We start from the raw sequence: 19,055 nt of genomic DNA, 5'->3' as shown, positions 1-19,055 counted from the left end.
GTCCAGGCCTGCTGGCACAGACCTGCAATCCAAACTTCTCCTGAGGCTGAAGCAGGATCCTGAGTTAATGGCCAGCCACCTAGGCAGCTTAATGAGAGTCTGCCTCAAACTGGGGATTTAGCTCAGAGGTGGGGTGCTCATCGGATATGTGCACCCTGAGTTCATCTCTTAGTTAGGAGGGGAGAAGGGTGAGAGGGGGCGTCTTTCAGCCCTTTCTGCCTTCAGAGGCCACAAAGAGAAGGCCCAGGTATTGGAGCAGAAAGTGGCTCTAACCAATAATGAGTCTACTTGCTCCTTGACCTTGGACCTCCCAGCCTCTATTTCAAAACCCCCGATCATGGGATATCTCTTACACAGACAGATAAGCCATGACAGAACCCTTTCTCATGGAGAAGTTTAGGTCGGAAATGACCAGCTCTCCCTAGCCGAGAACTAACTATCCCAATGGTGGCAGCCAGGACCCCTACCTCTGCTGTGTCTGGACCTGGAATTCATTCGGTAGCCAGCACCACATCTGCTCTCAAGAGAACAAGGAGCAGGATCATCTATTCCTCTTGTGAAACCGTCTTAGAGCTTGCTTTCCCTCTGCTCCCACGTCTAGCTGGATTGCTCACGTCATGAGTGAATTTTAATCAGATAGACAGATAAGAGCATTCCCCATAAACATGCTAAAGTAAACACCTTTCGGCTTGCAGAGGAATTATGTAATTAGCCATGTAGAGGAGCTGCCAAAGGCTGGGGGTAGGCGACAGGAATTCGTAAGATAAACACGCATGCAGCTCCCATAGTCAGCACTGCTGCTCAGTATCTTCCTTAGAGCAGTCACTAGGCATTCTGCTGGGGAAAGCGTGCTTAAGGAGCAACCTGACCCGCCTAAGGCTGCCGTGCTTGAGAGGCTGCTCTTGAGGAACGTCTCTGTTTCTGAGACGTGGAAGCAGGGCCGTCGGGGTTCAAGTCTAGCCTGAGGTACCATGCTAGGTGGGATTCTGCACGGTCTCTGAACACTGAGGTCCTGAGTTCTCCACCCCCACCCCCACCCCAGGGCAGCTGTGCACTTTGGGTCTGCATTCATGCTGGACAGAGAAGAAGAGCCACAAAGTAGACGGGTGAGGTCAGCAGCCTTGGTCATATTGATAAAAATTCTTCAAACCTAAGAAGTCATTCTGTGTGTGCGCTTGTGTACATGTGCACACTCACAGGGCCACAACCGTGTTTCCTTTCCTGTCAGGTTTGAAGGAAGGAACTGTTATCTTTTGTTGACAGTGGGAAGCCTGGAGCTTTGAGATGCTGCTAAGCCCCTGTTATGGAGAAAGAAAAGGCCCTGTCCGTGCTCATCTTCTACACAGGAATGTGCCTTCGCCCTGGGAACCACGGAACTCAAGATTAAATCACGCAGCTCAGAGCAAACACAGTTAGTGCTGAAGGGACAAAGGGGACCTTGCTCTCAATATTGCTCTGGTATTCTGTGTCCTGCTTAACAAGGTTCCAGGAATTTCTACCAGCAGAAACATGATTGTAAACAAATGGACATCTCCCATAAACTCTGCCTCCCAGGGATCTGAGAGGACACACTGGTCTTTTCTTTTCCAGCATGTCAGTGGCTCAAAGGACTGTGACTGGGTTTTCCCGGCTGGCCAGGCCCCTGCTTCATGAGATCCTACCCGCTGTGAAAGGCTCCTGAGGTCAGCCTGGTCGGAAATGGTAAGCACCAGAGGACGGCCAGTACCACCTACTTCTTCACAGGCTGCCTAGGAGGTGGTCCCTTGCTCTATATCAGTTTGTACCTTGCTGTCAGACTGCATTCTCACCTGCTCAAACCTGTTGTTCTGGGTCCCAACATCTGTATACTGAACTGGGGAGCCAGGCCACGCTAGAGTGTTCGTTATGGGGCTTAACCACAGATTAACTTCCAGGAGGCAGTCAGGGCCATGCATCCATCCCATCCTGACGCCCGGGAAGACCCAAAGCTACAGAGTTCCTCTTACCTTGACTCCTCGTGGACCTGGGTAGCCAATGGGACCCTGGGGACCAGGAGGACCCTAAAACCAAAGGGAAAGACCATTAGCTACCTTCAGGTGTGAGTACCCGGGCAACCTCTGTGGAACCCCATAAAGCCGCTTTTGGGATATGCAGTATCACAGATACTGATGAGGATGTTGGAGGAAGCAGAATGGTGCCTTTCAAAGAGCATAAATGTCTAAGGACAATCAGATGCTGTGTCCAGCTCCAGGAAGCCAGGAGGGGATGGGAGAGAGGTAGCCATGCAACATAAAGAGACACAGCTCTTGCTCGAGAAAAAACAAATAAATGTGTCCCCATCCTAGGCACCTTGAGAGGAAATAATTTTCAGCTGGGGAACAGGGGTATCATATTCAGGGAAATGACATCCTTCAACAGTCAAAAGGTCTTCCCAATGACTGACCAGAGCTTACAGTCCAGGTACTACTCCCACCCTGCCTGGGAGACCTATAGAGAGACTGGCTGCTGGGGCCGGGTGCAGCAGGTACCTACCTGGCCTCCTTTCTCTCCTGGAGGACCTTCTTTGCCAGGGTGCCCCTGTCACAAGAGAGAAGTCTTTATTAGTTAGCCCCCTGCTCAGAAAGTGGCTCCTACCTCTGCGGCATTTGTGTTGGTTCTGCAGCTGTGCCCTCTCCAGGAAAAACAAAAGAATGAAAGTCAAAGATAGCTGGACAGGCAGGCAAGCTACTTCCAGTTCCTGGACCTCGGCTGCTTCCATTGCAAAATGGGAAGAAGCAGTGTGGCCCTGCAGCTGGTTGCTCATGGAAGGGACCATGATGATGAGGGTATAGCAGGCCACCCAGTCTGAGACCAGCCTACCCTCCAGGGCAGATTTCACTATGCCATCACTTAAGGTCACACCAACCAAATGAACCTTCAGGACCAGACTCCTGAGCCCCCAGGAACCAACAAGAGCCACAGTGTTTGCCAAATACAGCAGCTAGCTATTTGGGGAAACTGAGGGCAGGTACGGTAGAAAGAGGGCCATCTTGTCACCTGACTGAGTGCATCAGCACCCCAGTTTTACTCAGTCACATTCCAGTGGCCCTGCAGAGGCATCTGGGCCCTCTGGTCATCTCCCACAAATCCACACCTGGGCTAATTCCATCCTACAGAAAGCAACATAAGCTCTGTCTCACCAGACTGACCCTGGTGTTAGAGCCCTAAGGTCATAAGCAGTGAGTCACAGGTAGAGAGGAACCCCTAAAAGACTGTGTTCATCTTAGGGACATATTGTCCCACTGCCACCATTTTCCAGCAAATAGAGGCCAGGCAATGGGGAAGGGGCTCACTGCTACCTCTGGGTACATTGAAACTGCTGTGCATGCCTGGGCAAGTCACTTGCCTTCTCTAGGCCCATGTTTCCTCTAGCTTAAGTGGATTAAATATCTGGAGCCCTAGACACTGGTTCATCTTCCGGGGAATAGCTGGACGTGTGGGTTGCTCCTCTTAGTTGTATAACTGATTTTTGCAAAAAAGCTCAGCAAGTGAGTTAGGACACAAAATTCCAACGTGGGAGCCAGGTAACTTTTGAGGGAAACTGAGGCACCCACAGGTGGACTGTACTTGGCACTCTGGCTCCGAAGACAAGCTGATCCAGTCCCTGCCTTTCAGAAACAACCGTGCTTAAAGAAGGCATCGGAGGCTCTCAGCTGCAAGACTGAATCTAAGACAGCAAGGAGAGCGCGTCCCCCCTCAGGGTAGCCAGAAGGGTAACTGTGGTCTTCCTCTTTGTGCCCACCGGCCACAGACAGGGATGGGCAGGCACTACGGGAGGTCACACGCCAGGATCTCTGTGACACACGCAGCGAGCATCACTAGGGAAGCCAGATGCCCTCTCTGTGTGTAGCTCCTTCAGGGCCATGTTAGAGATGGCACGTGCCCAACCACGGAGGGCATCAGAGACACCAAGGAGATATTCCCTAGGTGCTCAGCAACGGGAGTGTGGCCGACCAATAGGAGCTGGTGGATACCATGGCCATGGCTGACAAGATGCCTTAGATGGGTCTCAGCCGTGTTCTAGAAGGAAGCAGCTGCAGCAGGGAGGCGAGGGCCTCATTTTTTAACCAACAGGCTGAGAATAGAAGAAAATCTAACACTGACAAATCTTCCTGCCGTGCAAGGCGAGGCTGTGTTCTCTCTCTGCCAGTGCACATTTTCCCAATATTTTACAGTGAATGTTACTTCCATAATGGAAAAATAATAAAGCTTAAATTATTTGTATTTGATATTTTTCTGATTAAAAAAGTAATATATGTTCATTGAAGACAATTAGGAGAGTGGAAAAGGAAATTAAACTCCTCCACAGCCCACCGTGCAGAGCCACGAAGCTGGTCGGGGGCACAGGCTTCCAATCCATTTTCTCTGCGTGTGTGCATACAAAGCGGGCAGGTATTATATGATCTGAATTTAATACTGGATCATGAGCACTTTCTTCAAACCCTGACTGTTCATTCACATTTTATTTTTACTGGCTCCATTTACCCATCATTTTGCTGTGTGCTGTGGAGAATTAATCATATTTCAGGGCACTGGGTATGACTTGAAACTCTCCCCCACTCCTTTCCCCCCTCTGCCTCTCTACCTTCCCCCTACTCCTCTCTCCCCCTCTGCTTCTCTGCCTCTCTCCCTCTATGTGTGTGCATGTTTATGTGAGTGTATATACATGTGTGTGATTGTGTGTAGAGGCCAAAGGTTGATATGAGATGTTTTCCTCAATTGCTCTCCACCCTAACCATTAAAATGGGGTCTCTCGTTGGACCTAGAGCTCTCTGACTTGCGAGACTGACTGGTTGCAAAGGCTCAGGGACCTTCCTGTCTTCTCTTTCCCAGCCCCAGAATTACAGGCATACACTGCCATGCCCAGCCTCTATGCATGCTGGGATAAACACTTTACTAACTGGGTCATCTCCCTGTCCTGTCAATCACTCTTTCTTCACAACCAAAACTAAACAAAGAGCAGAGGGAAACGGCCTCAGCACAAGCTGGCCTCTTCAAGGTTTATCAACAGCAAGCGGCTTTCATAAGAAAACCCATCCATCTTCCCTCCTTCCCAAACACATCGACAGCTGGATCTGGTTAGGGTCCCCGATGTTTTTCTGGTCCATCTGCCATCTTTGGGTCCTTCCCAGGGAGAAAGCAGGCCTCTTCCACAGTACATTTTAAAGTTTAGTCTTGGAATTGACAGGAAGTAGAACCCCCTAGGAAGAAGCCTTAGGGCATGTCTGTGAGAAAGTTTCTGAGGTAAAGACTCCGCCCCCTAACTATGGGCGCTCCATCCCATGTGCTGGGGTTCTGGACTGAAATAGAAAGAAGCAAGCATCTCTCTCTGCTTCTTGAAGAGGGACACAATAAGTCCAGCTGCTTTGAGCTTCTGCTGCTGTGACTTCCCTAACATGACAGACTGGACCTCCCTTAAACTGTGAGCCCCTCTGTCCTCAAGTTGCTATTGTCAAGTATTTAATCACAATAACAAGAAAAGGAATTAGTATAGTTCCGAATAGAGACAGAGAGTTTACAGGTCAAAGGGTTCTGGTTCCCCACCTACAAAATCTAAAAGGAGACCATGCTCAGGGGCCTGACTCTCAAGAAGTTTCAGTGTGGGGAGAGGAATTCTAGGCCAGAACCAGCCAGGCCTATCGAGGCCAGAGACACATCTGTTTGTGGAAAGGATACAGCCACTCACACCCGGACCATCTCCTCCCTGCAGGAGATGCATGACACCCTGCATTAGACCTCCCTCTGTGGGCATCACCCACCACAGGAAACCGACACTAGGGAACCACGGTCCTGTGACCTGTGCTGGCCAACGGGGATGGATCGGGCCATCCATCTGCCACCTCCCTCACCTCACTGTCTACTAGAAAATGTGACATCTGCATCATTTTTTTTTTTTGCAACACAAAATAAATGTCAGTTAAAGGACAGACGTGACACACGATGAGATGGCAGCCACTTTGCTCCTAAACTCCCCAGCATGTCCACATGGAGATGGCAGTGACCGCATGTGTTTGCTCAGACCAACCAAAGATAAGCTGGAGTCTGAGAGGCACTGGCCCAGGCCACCCTCGGCATGGAGTGGAGCCAACAGCTCACGATGAACCATTCATTCCCTGACCATTACCACACTCAACATCCCCTTTCAGTTTTTTCCCCCTTTTCTACTTTTGCATCTGAGTACGTGGTGCACGTGTGTGTTTATAAGTCTGTCTACATGTAAGTAACCCCATGCATGTGTGTGGTCACATGGAGGCTTGAGGTTGGCGTCAGGAGTCCTCCCTGATCACCGTTCCACCTCAGTCACCGAGGCAAGGTTCTCTCAGACCAGAGCATGCTGGTAGAACTGGGCTTGCCTGCCAGCTTGCTGCGGTAAATCCCCATCTCTGCTTTCCAGAGCTGACCACCCAGCATTTGCATAGGTTCTAAGGGTCTGAACCCTGGTCCTCATGTTTGTGTGGCAGTCACTTTCATCACTGAGGCATTTACCTACCCCCATCCACCCCCCGCATTTAGTTTTTAATGGCGTTATTAAAACAATAAACGAAACTGTCATAAATAATGAATGCATCTCATCCTGCTTTCCGAGATACATCCTTTCAGTTTCACTAAACACTAAAGAACAAGAGAAGCCGGGAAAGGATAGTGGGAGGGGGGAGGGGAAAAACTGGAGGGAAGATTTGATAATTTACTTTTAAAAATATTTAAATTAAATTGAAAATTGAAAAACCCTCAAACCTGCAACATTTCCAGGCAGAATGGCAGCTGTGGGTGGCGTCACACACACACACACACACACACACACCCCTGACTGCTTCCTCTTCCGTGCTCCCCCATTTCTGCACAGCTTGCCCCCAGATTGGACCTGTCACTCACTTGCTATTTCCAGGCCCTGTCTAATCTGGCTCCCCAGCTGTGCTCACTGCAGACATATGCCCCTCCTTCCAGCAGCTTCCCCCTAAATTCAGAGTGTGAACACTAAAAATACCTCCGGCACACCCTGCCCCTCACTTCCCATACCGGTGACATGTGTGAGGGCTTGGAGCCCAGCCCAGTACTCTCACGGTTTCAAACACGATGCTGAGTTCGGGGGAACTAATTTGCACACCCCAACAAGAAAGTAGCGCTCCCACCACGTAGCCACATCCCCTCTGTGACAGGAACACGGTAAGAAAGCTTGAGATGAATCTAGTAGTCACTCAGCACAGAGCACCAGTTCACATGAGTTTCACCCACAGTGGCTCAGGGACACCGATGTCCCCAGTTTCCTTTTGGGGAGGAGAGTGGGCAGAATGGGAAGGGGCACTACTCACCGGGGGTCCATCAGCACCGGGCATTCCTGGGAGACCTGGTTTCCCCAAAGGACCCTAGTACAAACCAGACAGTATGTGAGGAAATACCTTTGATGTTTACTCCGTCCCTGGGATACCCAGCCCTTCTCTATAGACTCCCAAAATAATTCAGATATTGTCCCTCAGGGTAGCTGCTGTGGTCCTCACTCCTAGCATCCAGTTTTCCCTGCACCCAAAGAAGTGCTTCCTTTGCCAGAACCTTCAGTTCTCTATGGGGGTACCCCACCCCCATCTTCCTTCCTCCTTACATCTCCTGAGCAAATGCTGGTGCCCTGGGAGCCTCCTGAAGCTGCTCCTGGCACAAGTGGCACCTATGAAGTCCCTCCCACAGCAGGGTAGCCACAGGGCCACCAGGCCACCGTCCCCTGACATTCTTAGCAAGGTCCGGGTCCAGCACAGCCTGGCTGTCTGCATGACAAGCATTCCCAGGATCTGAATGCCCTCAGAACCACTCTAAAGTGTTTCTTGCCAGTCAAGACCTAGACATTCTGCATTTCCCAAAATAACACATGCATGGAGTTCTATGATGCCGTTGGGAGTATCTCAGGACACGGTAAGGGCCAGAAGTCTATGTGCCAAATTCACTAAAGCTCAACTAAATAAGATGCTCAATTCAATCTGAATTTCTGATAAATGGCTCATAGTTCATACGCAACAGTGTGTGCTGGTTTGGGGATCCCTCACCCCTTGCTAAAACCGGCACTTCCCCACATAGATGGAGAGTGAGTCGTGAAAGGATGCATGAATTAATGAGAAGGATTTAAGATCCTCCCTGAGGCTGGCATGCTTGGTTCCCAGAGGGTTAAACTTCAGGGCCTTCTGGAGAGAAAGGTGTGCATGCCTGCTAGTGAAAACCAGTAGAACCCCAGGCCTGCAGGACCCAGGAGCCATGTGCCCTCTGCATGCACCCAGCTGGCCCACCTACCTTTTCTCCTGGAGGACCAATAGCACCCTGGGGGCCTGGGAGACCCTGGAGGGGGAAGCAACAGGGGAATGAGGAGACTGACCAGGGAATCCCTCCACCGTTCTCCCACTGATTGCCCCCCCTCCATCCAGAGACCAACCATGTGGATGGCAAAGCTAAAGTCTGTACTTCTCAGACACCTGACCCGAACCTGGGCCCCACCCTGAAGTTCCAAGTCACCTTTCCCAGGATACTTACCTGAGCACCGGGATTACCCTGCTGTCCGGGGGGCCCAGGCTCTCCCTGGGGACCCTATGGAAAAACAGAGGCAAAGGCCCTGAGAAGAGGGTCTAGGAACCTCATTTTCACTTCTCATCTTTTCCTCCTGTTCTGAACTGTCCAACAGAAGTCCCCTGGAATCAGGGGAACAGCTGTGGGAACAGCATTCAGGAAAAGGGAACCCACCAATGAAAAGTAGGCAGAATCTTATACCCGCAGGATTAATGGTTTGACTCTGAAAGGGGGATGTGGCCTTGCACTGGCAGAGAGTGTGACAGGAACTGAGCAGGAAATAGTTTATTAGTAGAAAAGTGTGCCCTTGAAATAGGTCTAGAGCTAATAGACTCACTTCTGATGGCATTGACTCTTACTTGGGCCAACCTCGGTAAGAAATTCCAACTTGGGATTCTGACACCAGAGGCTTCTGCCACCAGAGGGCAGCACCAGGTCATGGGTCAGAGCCTAAGGTGCCCACTCTCCTGCCCCAGTTCCCAGCTAATACAGACTTCCACTGCCAGGCATGGACTGTGCCCACAGACCACCGCCACAAGCCAGATCATGTGACCCTTGGGACTCACCACATTTCCTTTTGGGCCGGGCTGGCCATCCATACCAGTTACACCCTGCAGGAGAGCGATAAGGAAATGAGATGCTTTCAATGTAGCCTGAGCAACCCCACCCCACATGCTCGGGCACGGGTCTGAGGTGACAAGACAGACTTGACTCTCCACCCCTCGCAGTCGGGGCTACTGACCCTTCACCAAGCTCTAGCTGAGTTGTCAGGACCCCGCACCCTCAAGTGAGCAGACCCTGAGCCCTACAAAAATCTCAACGGGGCTGAAAACTGTAGGGTCAGTCTGAGCCACCAAAAACAGAGCCCCAGTCAGAACCACGAGCCTCTGTCCCCTTCCAGAACTCCCAACAAAGATGCTGGAAGGCCTCTAAAGCAGAAACACGGTGTGGCATCCTGAGGTATTTCTTATGACAGAAAAAAAAATAGTCAGCAGGCATTGTGTGCCTGAAAGGGAAGTGGAAAAGTCTCGAAGAACTGCGAGGCCAGTAACCTCAACCCTACCCGTTTTCTGGTTCTTCCTGTATGAGTACGAGTGACCCACAGCCCCTCATACCTACAGCCGCACACCAGTCAGTATGGCCTCATGTCCCCAATGCCACTAGCTAGTTAGAGGGTTTCTGGGGCCACAATGTGAATACATATGCCAAGAGGTGACAGAACTTACGGGAGGGCCAGGAGGTCCAGGAGGCCCTTTGGGCCCAAGCAGACCACGTGGTCCCTGCAAGAAGGAAGAACAAGGAAAACATGAAACCCAGCTGGAGGCCTGCCCTGCTTGTCTGCCCTGCACAGCCCATGGCCATCACCCTGCACCCCACTGGAGCTTAGCCGGTGAAACCAGAAGCCTAAGAGACACCGTCATGCCCCACTTATCCCATCCTCCTCTCTCCCTGGAAAGGGAATCAGAAGTGGAGGGTTCCTGAAAGAGGGGGGCTCAGCTCGACATCAGGAATGTCTTCAGGGAAGGGGTCTTTCTCATTTGCCCCTGACACTCTGGGAAGTGAGCACAAAATCTCTCCACAGAAACTCATGAAATTGCATTGCTCCGTGGGATCCAGTGTTTATTGCTGAGTCTTTCCTTAGTCTCTCTTCCCCGTGGCACACAATGCTGTCATTTCTGGGCTGACAGAGCTCAAGGGATCAGAGAACAGGGTCAGAAGACAAAAGTCCTACAAGGAACTTCAGGGTCTTGTTGGGGACAGCTACTTAGGAGAGCCCAAGCTGTTCTCTCCTCCCCTGGACATGGAAGGGTTGTTGGTGCAGGAGAATTGTCTGTATTCTGTCAATCATGTTTTAAATAAACGCTGCCTGGCCAGGCAGGAAGTATAGGTGGGTCAGCCAGATTGGAAGTAGAAGCGGGGTGATGAGAACAGGAGAATGCTAGGAAGAAGGAAGCCCATTCCTCCCATTCCTGCCTAGACCACCAAAGACACAGGAAGTGATCTGCCCTGCTAAAAAAGGTACTGAGTCATGTGGCTAACATAGATAAGAACAATGGGTTAATATAAGCTACAAGAGCTAATAAGTAGCATGAGCTAATGGGCCAATCAGTTTATAACCTAATGTAGACTCTCTGTGTGATTTTCTTTGGGGATTGCCAGCTGTGGGGTACTGGGCAGGACAGAAACCCTAACAAGCCAGCTCTCATGTCACAGGTTGTGTGCAATGCCTCCCGCCTCGACAAAGGGCCTGGTGTGAGGTGCCCTGGATGCTGATGTCTGGGGTGGATACAGGGCTGCAAGGGAACCGCCCACCTTAGGGATTACAGGCTTCCCCACAGCCTCAGATCTCAAGTGCCCTGATTTTGACAGAACCTTTTTAGATGAAAAAAAAAAAACCTCAGGACACCTTTTCCTCACGTTCACTGTCCTAAACGCTTCCTTCATTACTTTCATGCTTAGTCATAAATATTTTTGAGACACTAATAACCCAGAAGGCACCGCTTAGATGTGTGTTAAGGAGAGCGGCGCTGATGGAGCCTCCTCAGTGGCTAATCAGACATCTAGGGTATAATTTCATCCCAAATGAACCTGAGCGTGCCGACCCTGCGCTCTGCCCTGTGCGGTGTTTGTGGCATAGCTCATCAATTAGCTTCGCCAAATGCGAATGGCCGCCTGACTTGGATAACGAAGGTAGGTTTCTGAGCGTCAGTAAATGAAAGATAATTAATGTCCTTTTACCCTTGTGAAAATCTGCTTTAAGCCTAAATACAAATTGGCTGGCTGAAGGCAGCTTTTCCTGCAGTGGACCGGGCAGCACCCTGGAGAGTGCAGTTGCCAGGCCTGGAGCAAGCTTGGGCCTATTCAGTCCCCTTGACTGTCCCAGCACCCACTATGGCTACTAATTGGACACCTGCCATGGCACCCTGGACACCAGCACAATGTCCTAGAGGCCCATCATGTTACTTAGGTGCCTGCTATGATTTATGAGGAACACACGCCATATCGTGTCTTCCTGTCCACTCTGACACACTTGGGTGCCCACCGTAGTCCCTCTGAATGTCCTCCATGTTGCACGTGGGACATAATTTCCCTGGAACTACGATGCCCCTGGGCATTTTCTACAGCTTCCTCCCGGTGAAAGGGTCAGTATACACTCCCCAGAGTTACCCAAGCCCTAGTGTCCTTCTTCTTTTCTATCCTGGGCCAATGTCACTTGTCCCCTTCTTCCAACCAAGCTCTCTAATCTACACACCCATCAATTCCCAACTGTGTAACTGAGGCCCAGAGTCCTCCCCCATCAGCAACTTACAGGCTCCCCAGGCAGCCCCCTGGGTCCAACTTCTCCATCGTCACCCTATGGAGGAGAGAGAGAGGATGATTAAGGTCAAAATTTGAGGTCTGGATACCCAGAGGCCACCTCCCAGCACCGCACAGCGGGACTCCGTCCGCTCTGCTCAGACATATGCTATTTTGCTAGTGCTGTTCCCATAGGAGAGGCCCCTGTCCTCACTCTGGAGCTACAAGGGTGCAGCTGCTGCAGGGAAACCGTGAAGCTTGGAAGCAGGCCCTGCTTGCCAGCTACATTCACAGCTGCAGCAAAAGCAGCTAGTCAGAGCACTTATGGAGTTCAAGGCCTTAGTGACCCTCATGAGTAACAGAAACTGAGAAACAGGGACATCAGAGGAGGGACAGAGGAGCCCTGGACAGACTGTTCTGAGCTCGGAGTCTCTCAAAGTCCAAAGCAGCCACAGCAAACTCAGAAGAGCCTTTTCCTCCTGACGCCAGATGGGATGGTTGTCCTGGTTCCATCGGGTCACACCCAGGGATGCTAGCCAGGGCACATTTCCCTATCACACAACTCATCTCTCCTGCCTTCCTCACACACAGAGACATACGCGCTCCCATACAGCCTGCCTGCACACAAGCTTATGTGTGTCTACATTGAATACATCTGCTCACTGACGCATCACATACATACATATATGCAAGCATCTGGGAGTAGACTTTTGCATCCATGGCAGTGTACATGTATGTGCACACCCTGTGTGCACACATATGTACACAAAGGCATACAAAACATAGTGCAATCTGTACATGAAACACAGCTGGGCACACAAATGCACATACATGAACCCACACCCACATTTTCTAAATCAAGGGGTGGGGCATCCAATAGCACCCCTCTCCTTCCTCACCTTACAGCTGATTAGGCCAAAGCCGAGAAAGGGGAAACTCCCTAGCAAAGTCCGAAACTGGAGAGGGTACAGCTTCTCTCCCACTTTCCGGGGCTTCTTGAACCTCCCAACGATAGCGTGAGGAGCCCATACATCTTATCACTCATTCTTGATCATGCACATCTGTGCTCTGGCCCGAGTACGAGCTTAACCTTCAGCCCCTCGAAGATACTCGGGACAGACCTGAGGAGGCCTCTGGATACAGAGCCCAGGCTAAGGAGCCCACCGCCAGCCCTTCCCTCCCTCTGTTCCTATATTCGGTTGTTTCGCCCTTCCCTCCCTCTGGGGCCAGAGATAATGACTTTCCTCTTTCCTCCACCCCCTGCTCTCCTCCTCTAGCCCTTGCTTCTCCACCTGACACCTCATTTAGATGAGATCAGCAGAGAGGCCGAGCTCATTAAGCCCCTGGCATCTCCCCTCCACAGGATCCGGGACACCTGCCTCCTATAGTTAGAAGCTCCGCTTCTGAGGCCCATGACAGTTTGACCCTCATGGGCAAGAAGGATAGGAATGCCTGTGCCTTGCTTCGGTCTCAGAAGCACACAGCCACCTCCCTGGGCCAACATGCACACCTCCTTTCCCCAGCACCCCCACTAACCCTGTCGGGCCCATACTCACAGTTTTCCAGGGAAAGGGATGCTGAGATACGTACCCTTTCTCCATCTTCTCCTGGAAGTCCAGGTGGGCCGGAAGGACCAGGGTCACCCTAGTAAGTCAACCAGGGTCAGTGTTAACCACTGCAGAGCAGGTTGTCAACAACTATTCCAAGCCCCTTTCTCTGTCTCTTAAATCTAACCCTGAACACCACAGGGAGCAGGCTAGCTCCCCTGGGAGGAGGATATATGCTGAGTGGTCAGTCTATGGGGTTAGCCGCAGAACCTTGCACCTAAGTCCCATCTGGACAGTTTGATGGCAGCAGAATCATCCGACTGAACACCTAGCAGGTGTAGCAGGAGACACAGACATGCAGGCACATGGTGCACTTGGGGTGAGGGAAGATACCGCAGAAAGGTACCACCCTGGACCAAGAATCCCTGAAGGTCAGGGCTAATTTACCTCATGAAAACCTGCAGTTCCAAGCCTCGCCTGTAGCAGGCGCTCAATTGTGCTCTCATCAGTAGGTCAAAAGGATTGCACACACACACCTTCTATCCAAAGACTGCCACTGGTGGCTTTGAGTTTGCCCGTGTATAAGCATGATTGTACTGTTGCATCCCCGTGTACATAGTATATGCACATGCATGTATTGTATATGTACGTATACCCATGTCTGCCTGTATGTGTGGGTGTGCCTGGGTAAGTATGAATGTCTGTACCCATGTGTACTTGTTTACATACATGTGTGCTCCTGTGTATATACATGTATATGTACATGGATGTCTATATGCCTGTGTCTGTTTGTACCTATAGCATATGTGCTTATGAATGTGTGCATATATATCTAGGTCTTATGTGATTACACTGACATAGATGTCTCCATGCTTGTATGTGTGTACACATGTGTGGGCCTGTGAATATGTGTATACATGTATGGTATGCATGTGTGTGGCTAAGAATGTGTGCATATGCATATGTGTGTGGATGAATATGTGTACCCTTACTTTTGTATATGCCCATGAAGGTAACTGTGTACATGTGTGTAATACATATACATGTGCCTGGATGTCCCAAACAATGCTAAAATTGGCTGATAAACCCACTTCAGGGCAAAGCAGGTCAGAGAGGATTCATTCCAGCGGGGGTGAGAAAGGCAGGTAGGCACCAAGGTGGCCAATTCCAGGCCTCCTTAGCCAAACCATCCAGAGCCACCGCCTTACATCCTGACTCTGCAGCTTGCATGTGATAAGTGTTTGGTTTCCCACGCATGTGAAGCCTCCCTTAGGTAGGAAGTGGGTTCTAGAAGGTTTTAAAGCTAGTTCTAATGGGCATATTCCCTCACTTCCCTGTACCCCATGATGCCCTGGGGATGAGACACCTGCTGGTCTTGTTTCATGAACTACAGTAGGAAATCAACTTCTGTGGCCTAGATCTCCATCAACAGAGACTTCATTCTGGGGGTCAGTTCTGTGAACAGTTACAGCACTTTACACAGGGACACTGTGAAATGGGGGAACCTGGCCCCATTTAAGGAACCTGAGACCTTCCCAAATCTCGCAGCAAATACTCACCCTGTGGCCCTTCTCTCCTGGCAATCCAGCCAGGCCATCAAAGCCACGGTCACCCTGCAAAGACAAGAAAACTCCATCAAACACCTATACAGCAACACCCTCAACTCAGCGCCCTGGACCCAGGGTGCTCTCATGGCCCCTGCACGGTGCTCCTGTCTCAGGCCACTGTAGAGCCTGAATATGCCACCTCCTCTCTCCCAGCAAGGCAGAGAGTGGGAAGGGAGGAGCACTGTTGCACCCATGCCAGTCCCCATGCCAAAAGCCAGGGCATCCTTGGGAATACAGACATGCAGTTTTATCCGTGGCCGCTGCAAAGTCAGCATGCTCTCATTTGCTCTGAGGTCCCCCTGCAGGAGGGGTGGTCTCATCTGTCCTGATGGTGGCAGCCTTGTGTCCCAAGGGCTGTCACACACCGCAGCTCACACTCACTGGTGAAGGCCCCAGCATCGTCACCTGCAGGGACTCTGGCTCCTGTCTCCCAGCCTCATAGAGCCCAGTATCAGCATCCCATCTTGTGGGTGTATAAGCCACGTAGGATGAAATCAAGAGTGGAGTATTTGAGGCTTTTCATGACTTTGTAGTAAAAGAACAAAAACTACTTGACAGAATAGGAATATTTCCCTCTGTCTGTCATTCACGACCTTCAGTGTCCATTAACTCAGGGTTCACAGGAAGCATTCAGGACTTTGGAACCAGGGAACCCAGCACAGATGTGCTGAGCAGGGACAGTTCATGGAGGAGAGCATTCATACAGGGTCATGGGAAGAGGGATGAACCCAGGATCCACAGCATCAGGCGGGAAAAACAGTTGTCATGCATCTAGACAAGTCCTATGCATGCACAGGAGCCCCTGTTCTCCTGCAGGTGTGTCTACTCAACCCCACAAGGTCCAGGTCCTGACTTCCCAGGGCAGTATAGGAAGATTCACGTCCCATAGACTTGGGATCATCTGGCCACTCACGTCCCCAAGGGTGTGGCCTGCTTACCTGCACACTCCCAAGGGGTTCTCACAACTGAAGTCACCCCACCTCACTCAGTGCCCATAAGAAGAGGGAACCTGCCCTTTTAAAGAGATTGATGCTCACCTACGCAATTCAACTGTCAATCTCTCCCCCCAAACACACCAAAGGGACTCATCCAAGACAGTCAGCACACCCTATCGTCACACTCGTCACACATGATGGTTATGTCATCAACATGACGTCAGGGATGATGGTGAATGTGGTCCCCTGACATAAGGAGGTATGGGTGACAGCCTACCTTGGGGCCTGTTTGTCCAGGCATGCCTCTGGCTCCATCACTCCCAGCACGGCCCTGGAAGAGAGAAGACAAGCAGTCCGTATGGAAGAAAAGGCAGCCTGCCACATCCTCTGGGAGCAGCTTCCAAGCAAGCCAAGCTGAGGGTGGAGATCATGGAAAGTACTCTGGCCAAGGGCGACTGTTCAGTGTCATCAGACTGGACAGGGGACCCAGATCCAACAGCCCGAGGCCATGCCACACCACTGACCAACAAGTAAGACTATAATGTTTGTCTCACTACGACTTGCCCAGGAGCCTGGTACCACCTGTCCTTCTAGGCTTGGGAAGGATGATGGAATTTGGGAGACCCAGTACAGAGAACTCTATTTTATGGCTCCAAAGACAAGCTCTTTGCTACCACTGGGAAGAAAATTAAAGACCAAAGATTCATGGGAACAATAAAGGCCTCTCTCGGTCCATCTGAGTATGAGAGAGATTCAGAGGGTGTGTGTCCCACTCAGACAACACAGCGACCTAGAGGCAGGGTCTGCCCTGGTCACCCATCTTGTCTACTCTCACACCTGCTTCATAGTCATGGAAAATATTCAAGAGCAAGCCCAGGGTTCCCAGTTGATTGCCATAGGACTAAAGGCCAAGTGGGGACCTTCAGTGTCTGCTATATAAGCTATAGTCACCACAGGAGAGGCACAAGGGAACAGGGATTCCCTGCCAAGCCCCTGCTCACTTGTGAGACACACCAGCATCTTCTTTCCTGTCTCCTGTAGGTAATTGGTCATGGGTTAGGGGAGGCATGGTCAGGCATGGAGGCCGTGTGGACAGTGGTGGCTTTGGTCTCCATATGCAACACCTGATAAGGTCTGTTTGTAGCAACAGGATGGGCTAATTCAGACTTTTCTACTAGTCTTCCTGGAGTGTGGTCATCACTTTTTAATAGTGTGGCATCTTATAGCAGCTGTACTCCTGAGGAAAACAGCTGGATCCATCCAGGAGAACACCATTCTCAATGGGAAACCCCAAAAGGCTAGAGGACTGAAGGAAGGCAGGAACTGAAAACAGTCACTTCTAGAGAGGAGGCACAAGGTGGCCCCAAAGACAAGGCCCACTATCAACCATCAATGATGTGGATCCAACTGCTGTGACCTGTCTGGTAGGACAGCATTTGTTCCTAAGCAGAAGCTCAGACACAGCCTTGGAGATAGACATGGGACAATGAGTCCCTGAAGGGGACAATCTACCTTAGGTCTGGGCATGGATGCCGCCACCATACCACATGTTCGTAGCACCTAGCACTTACCCGTCTTCCAGGCTTCCCCGTTGGGCCAGGTGGACCTTGCACACCTCGCGGACCCTGCCAGAAATCAGAGGACAAAGCATCAGGGCATGTCCCTCTTCAGAGGAAGAAGAACGTTCATCCTCATGCTTGTCAACCTAGCCTAAGGCTTCCTGTTCCAGTTGCCCACATGTGGGCATCCCAGGCCCAAGACAGAGATCCAACATTAAGTGGGGGCACAGGGAGCCTGTTCTAAGGTATCAAAGGACAATTCTTCCTGATTTGGTTGAAGAACTGGGCCACCACGAGAAACCAGGAACACCATCCTGAAAGCAAAACAGGGGTAGGTTTACACATACCTGAGGTCCCATATCTCCTGGCTCACCCTTCAAGCCTCCGCTCCCAGGAGGACCCTAAGGAGACAGTATAAGATTAGTGTGTACTCAGACAAGTGACACAGGACACAGCAAGGCTGCACGGGGTGGATCACGAGGGTGGCCTGCCAACTGCGACAAAGCAAAGAGCATGACTTCTGGGAGGCGGGGGGACCTGTAGCTGCTGGGGTCTCTTCCTGGTTCTTCGTGGAACCCCAGGGGATGGAGCTCACAGAGTCCATGAAATCCAGAGAGAACAACTTGGCCTATGGTTTGTTACAGCCCCTAGCTTGGAACACACTACATAGCCTATGGTCCAGCTCAAGAGTTCCTGGGAGACTGGCCTCACCTCCTGGGTGCAGGGTACTGAACCCAGGCCTGGGGATGGGAGGCAGCATATGACAAAGTCATGAGGGGCCCAATGGTACAAGAATTCCGTGTCCTTGGAATTGGGCATTTAGCTCAGTGGTAGAGTGCTTGCCCAGCAAGTGCAAGACTCTGGGTTCCGTCCTTGGCTCTGGAGGGCGGGGAGGTAGCTGTGTCCTTGTAAGGTCCTACTCCCGGTCCCCAGAGCTTGTCTTTGACACTTGAATGACAGCTGAGTGTCCCTGCATATATGACATCCATGCTGTACTGTGAAGCCCCAGAGGAGAGTTAACCACCTAGACCAGGCAAGGGAAGACTGTAAACCTTGTGGTTTCCCTGCATTGGGGTCACCTTTGACCCTGGAACAGAACTGTAAGGAAGAAAACCCCAGAAAGACAGAAAAGCTGATTCCTCATGAACCAAAGGTGCAGCAGCATAGCTGTATGGGCTCAGCCTCTTAGGACATCTCCAGGCCTTTAGCATAGCAGACCCCTCCCCCACCTGCTGTATACCTCCCATGATAAGAGAAAAGTGAGAGTAGCCTAGAGTGTGTGCTTTACAGAGAGAGCTTGGAGCTCAGATGCAGAGGTGAGGAGAGAGCACCCCCATTCTCCCATCATGCTTAAACTGAAGACCATTTCCCAGGAATCCCCCAAAACTTCAAGTGACCTTAAACACAGCCACACACACACATCCCACACACACACATGCTCCCACAGCTCCAAGAACCTGTCTGAACTGGCTCCCAACTGGGAACAAGGTCCTGAGCAGAGGGCCATCCAGTGTTCCCCACCCACTGATCCCAGACCTGCCAATCACT

At 51.1% G+C, this 19,055-nt stretch overlaps 1 protein-coding gene across 2 annotated transcripts in view; it reads right to left on the bottom strand.

Moving 5' to 3' along the window:
- Positions 1 to 19,055, bottom strand: part of Col5a1 (collagen type V alpha 1 chain) — a 150,961-nt gene that overhangs the window by 56,184 nt on the left and 75,722 nt on the right. For both annotated transcript variants that reach the window (XM_075985567.1, XM_075985568.1), the window contains exons 15-27: positions 17,855 to 17,908; positions 17,520 to 17,573; positions 16,226 to 16,279; positions 14,966 to 15,019; positions 13,450 to 13,503; positions 11,873 to 11,917; positions 9,789 to 9,842; positions 9,129 to 9,173; positions 8,530 to 8,583; positions 8,293 to 8,337; positions 7,329 to 7,382; positions 2,512 to 2,556; positions 1,986 to 2,039 (exon numbers count right to left, since the gene is read on the bottom strand). In XM_075985567.1, coding sequence (XP_075841682.1) covers positions 1,986 to 2,039; positions 2,512 to 2,556; positions 7,329 to 7,382; positions 8,293 to 8,337; positions 8,530 to 8,583; positions 9,129 to 9,173; positions 9,789 to 9,842; positions 11,873 to 11,917; positions 13,450 to 13,503; positions 14,966 to 15,019; positions 16,226 to 16,279; positions 17,520 to 17,573; positions 17,855 to 17,908 — 666 coding nt within the window. The remainder of the gene's footprint in view (positions 1 to 1,985; positions 2,040 to 2,511; positions 2,557 to 7,328; positions 7,383 to 8,292; positions 8,338 to 8,529; positions 8,584 to 9,128; positions 9,174 to 9,788; positions 9,843 to 11,872; positions 11,918 to 13,449; positions 13,504 to 14,965; positions 15,020 to 16,225; positions 16,280 to 17,519; positions 17,574 to 17,854; positions 17,909 to 19,055) is intronic.

The sequence above is a fragment of the Microtus pennsylvanicus genome, chromosome 9, assembly GCF_037038515.1.
Source record: "Microtus pennsylvanicus isolate mMicPen1 chromosome 9, mMicPen1.hap1, whole genome shotgun sequence".
NCBI classification, from domain to species: Eukaryota; Metazoa; Chordata; class Mammalia; order Rodentia; family Cricetidae; genus Microtus; species Microtus pennsylvanicus.
This window is presented reverse-complemented; position numbering and strand designations above follow the sequence as displayed.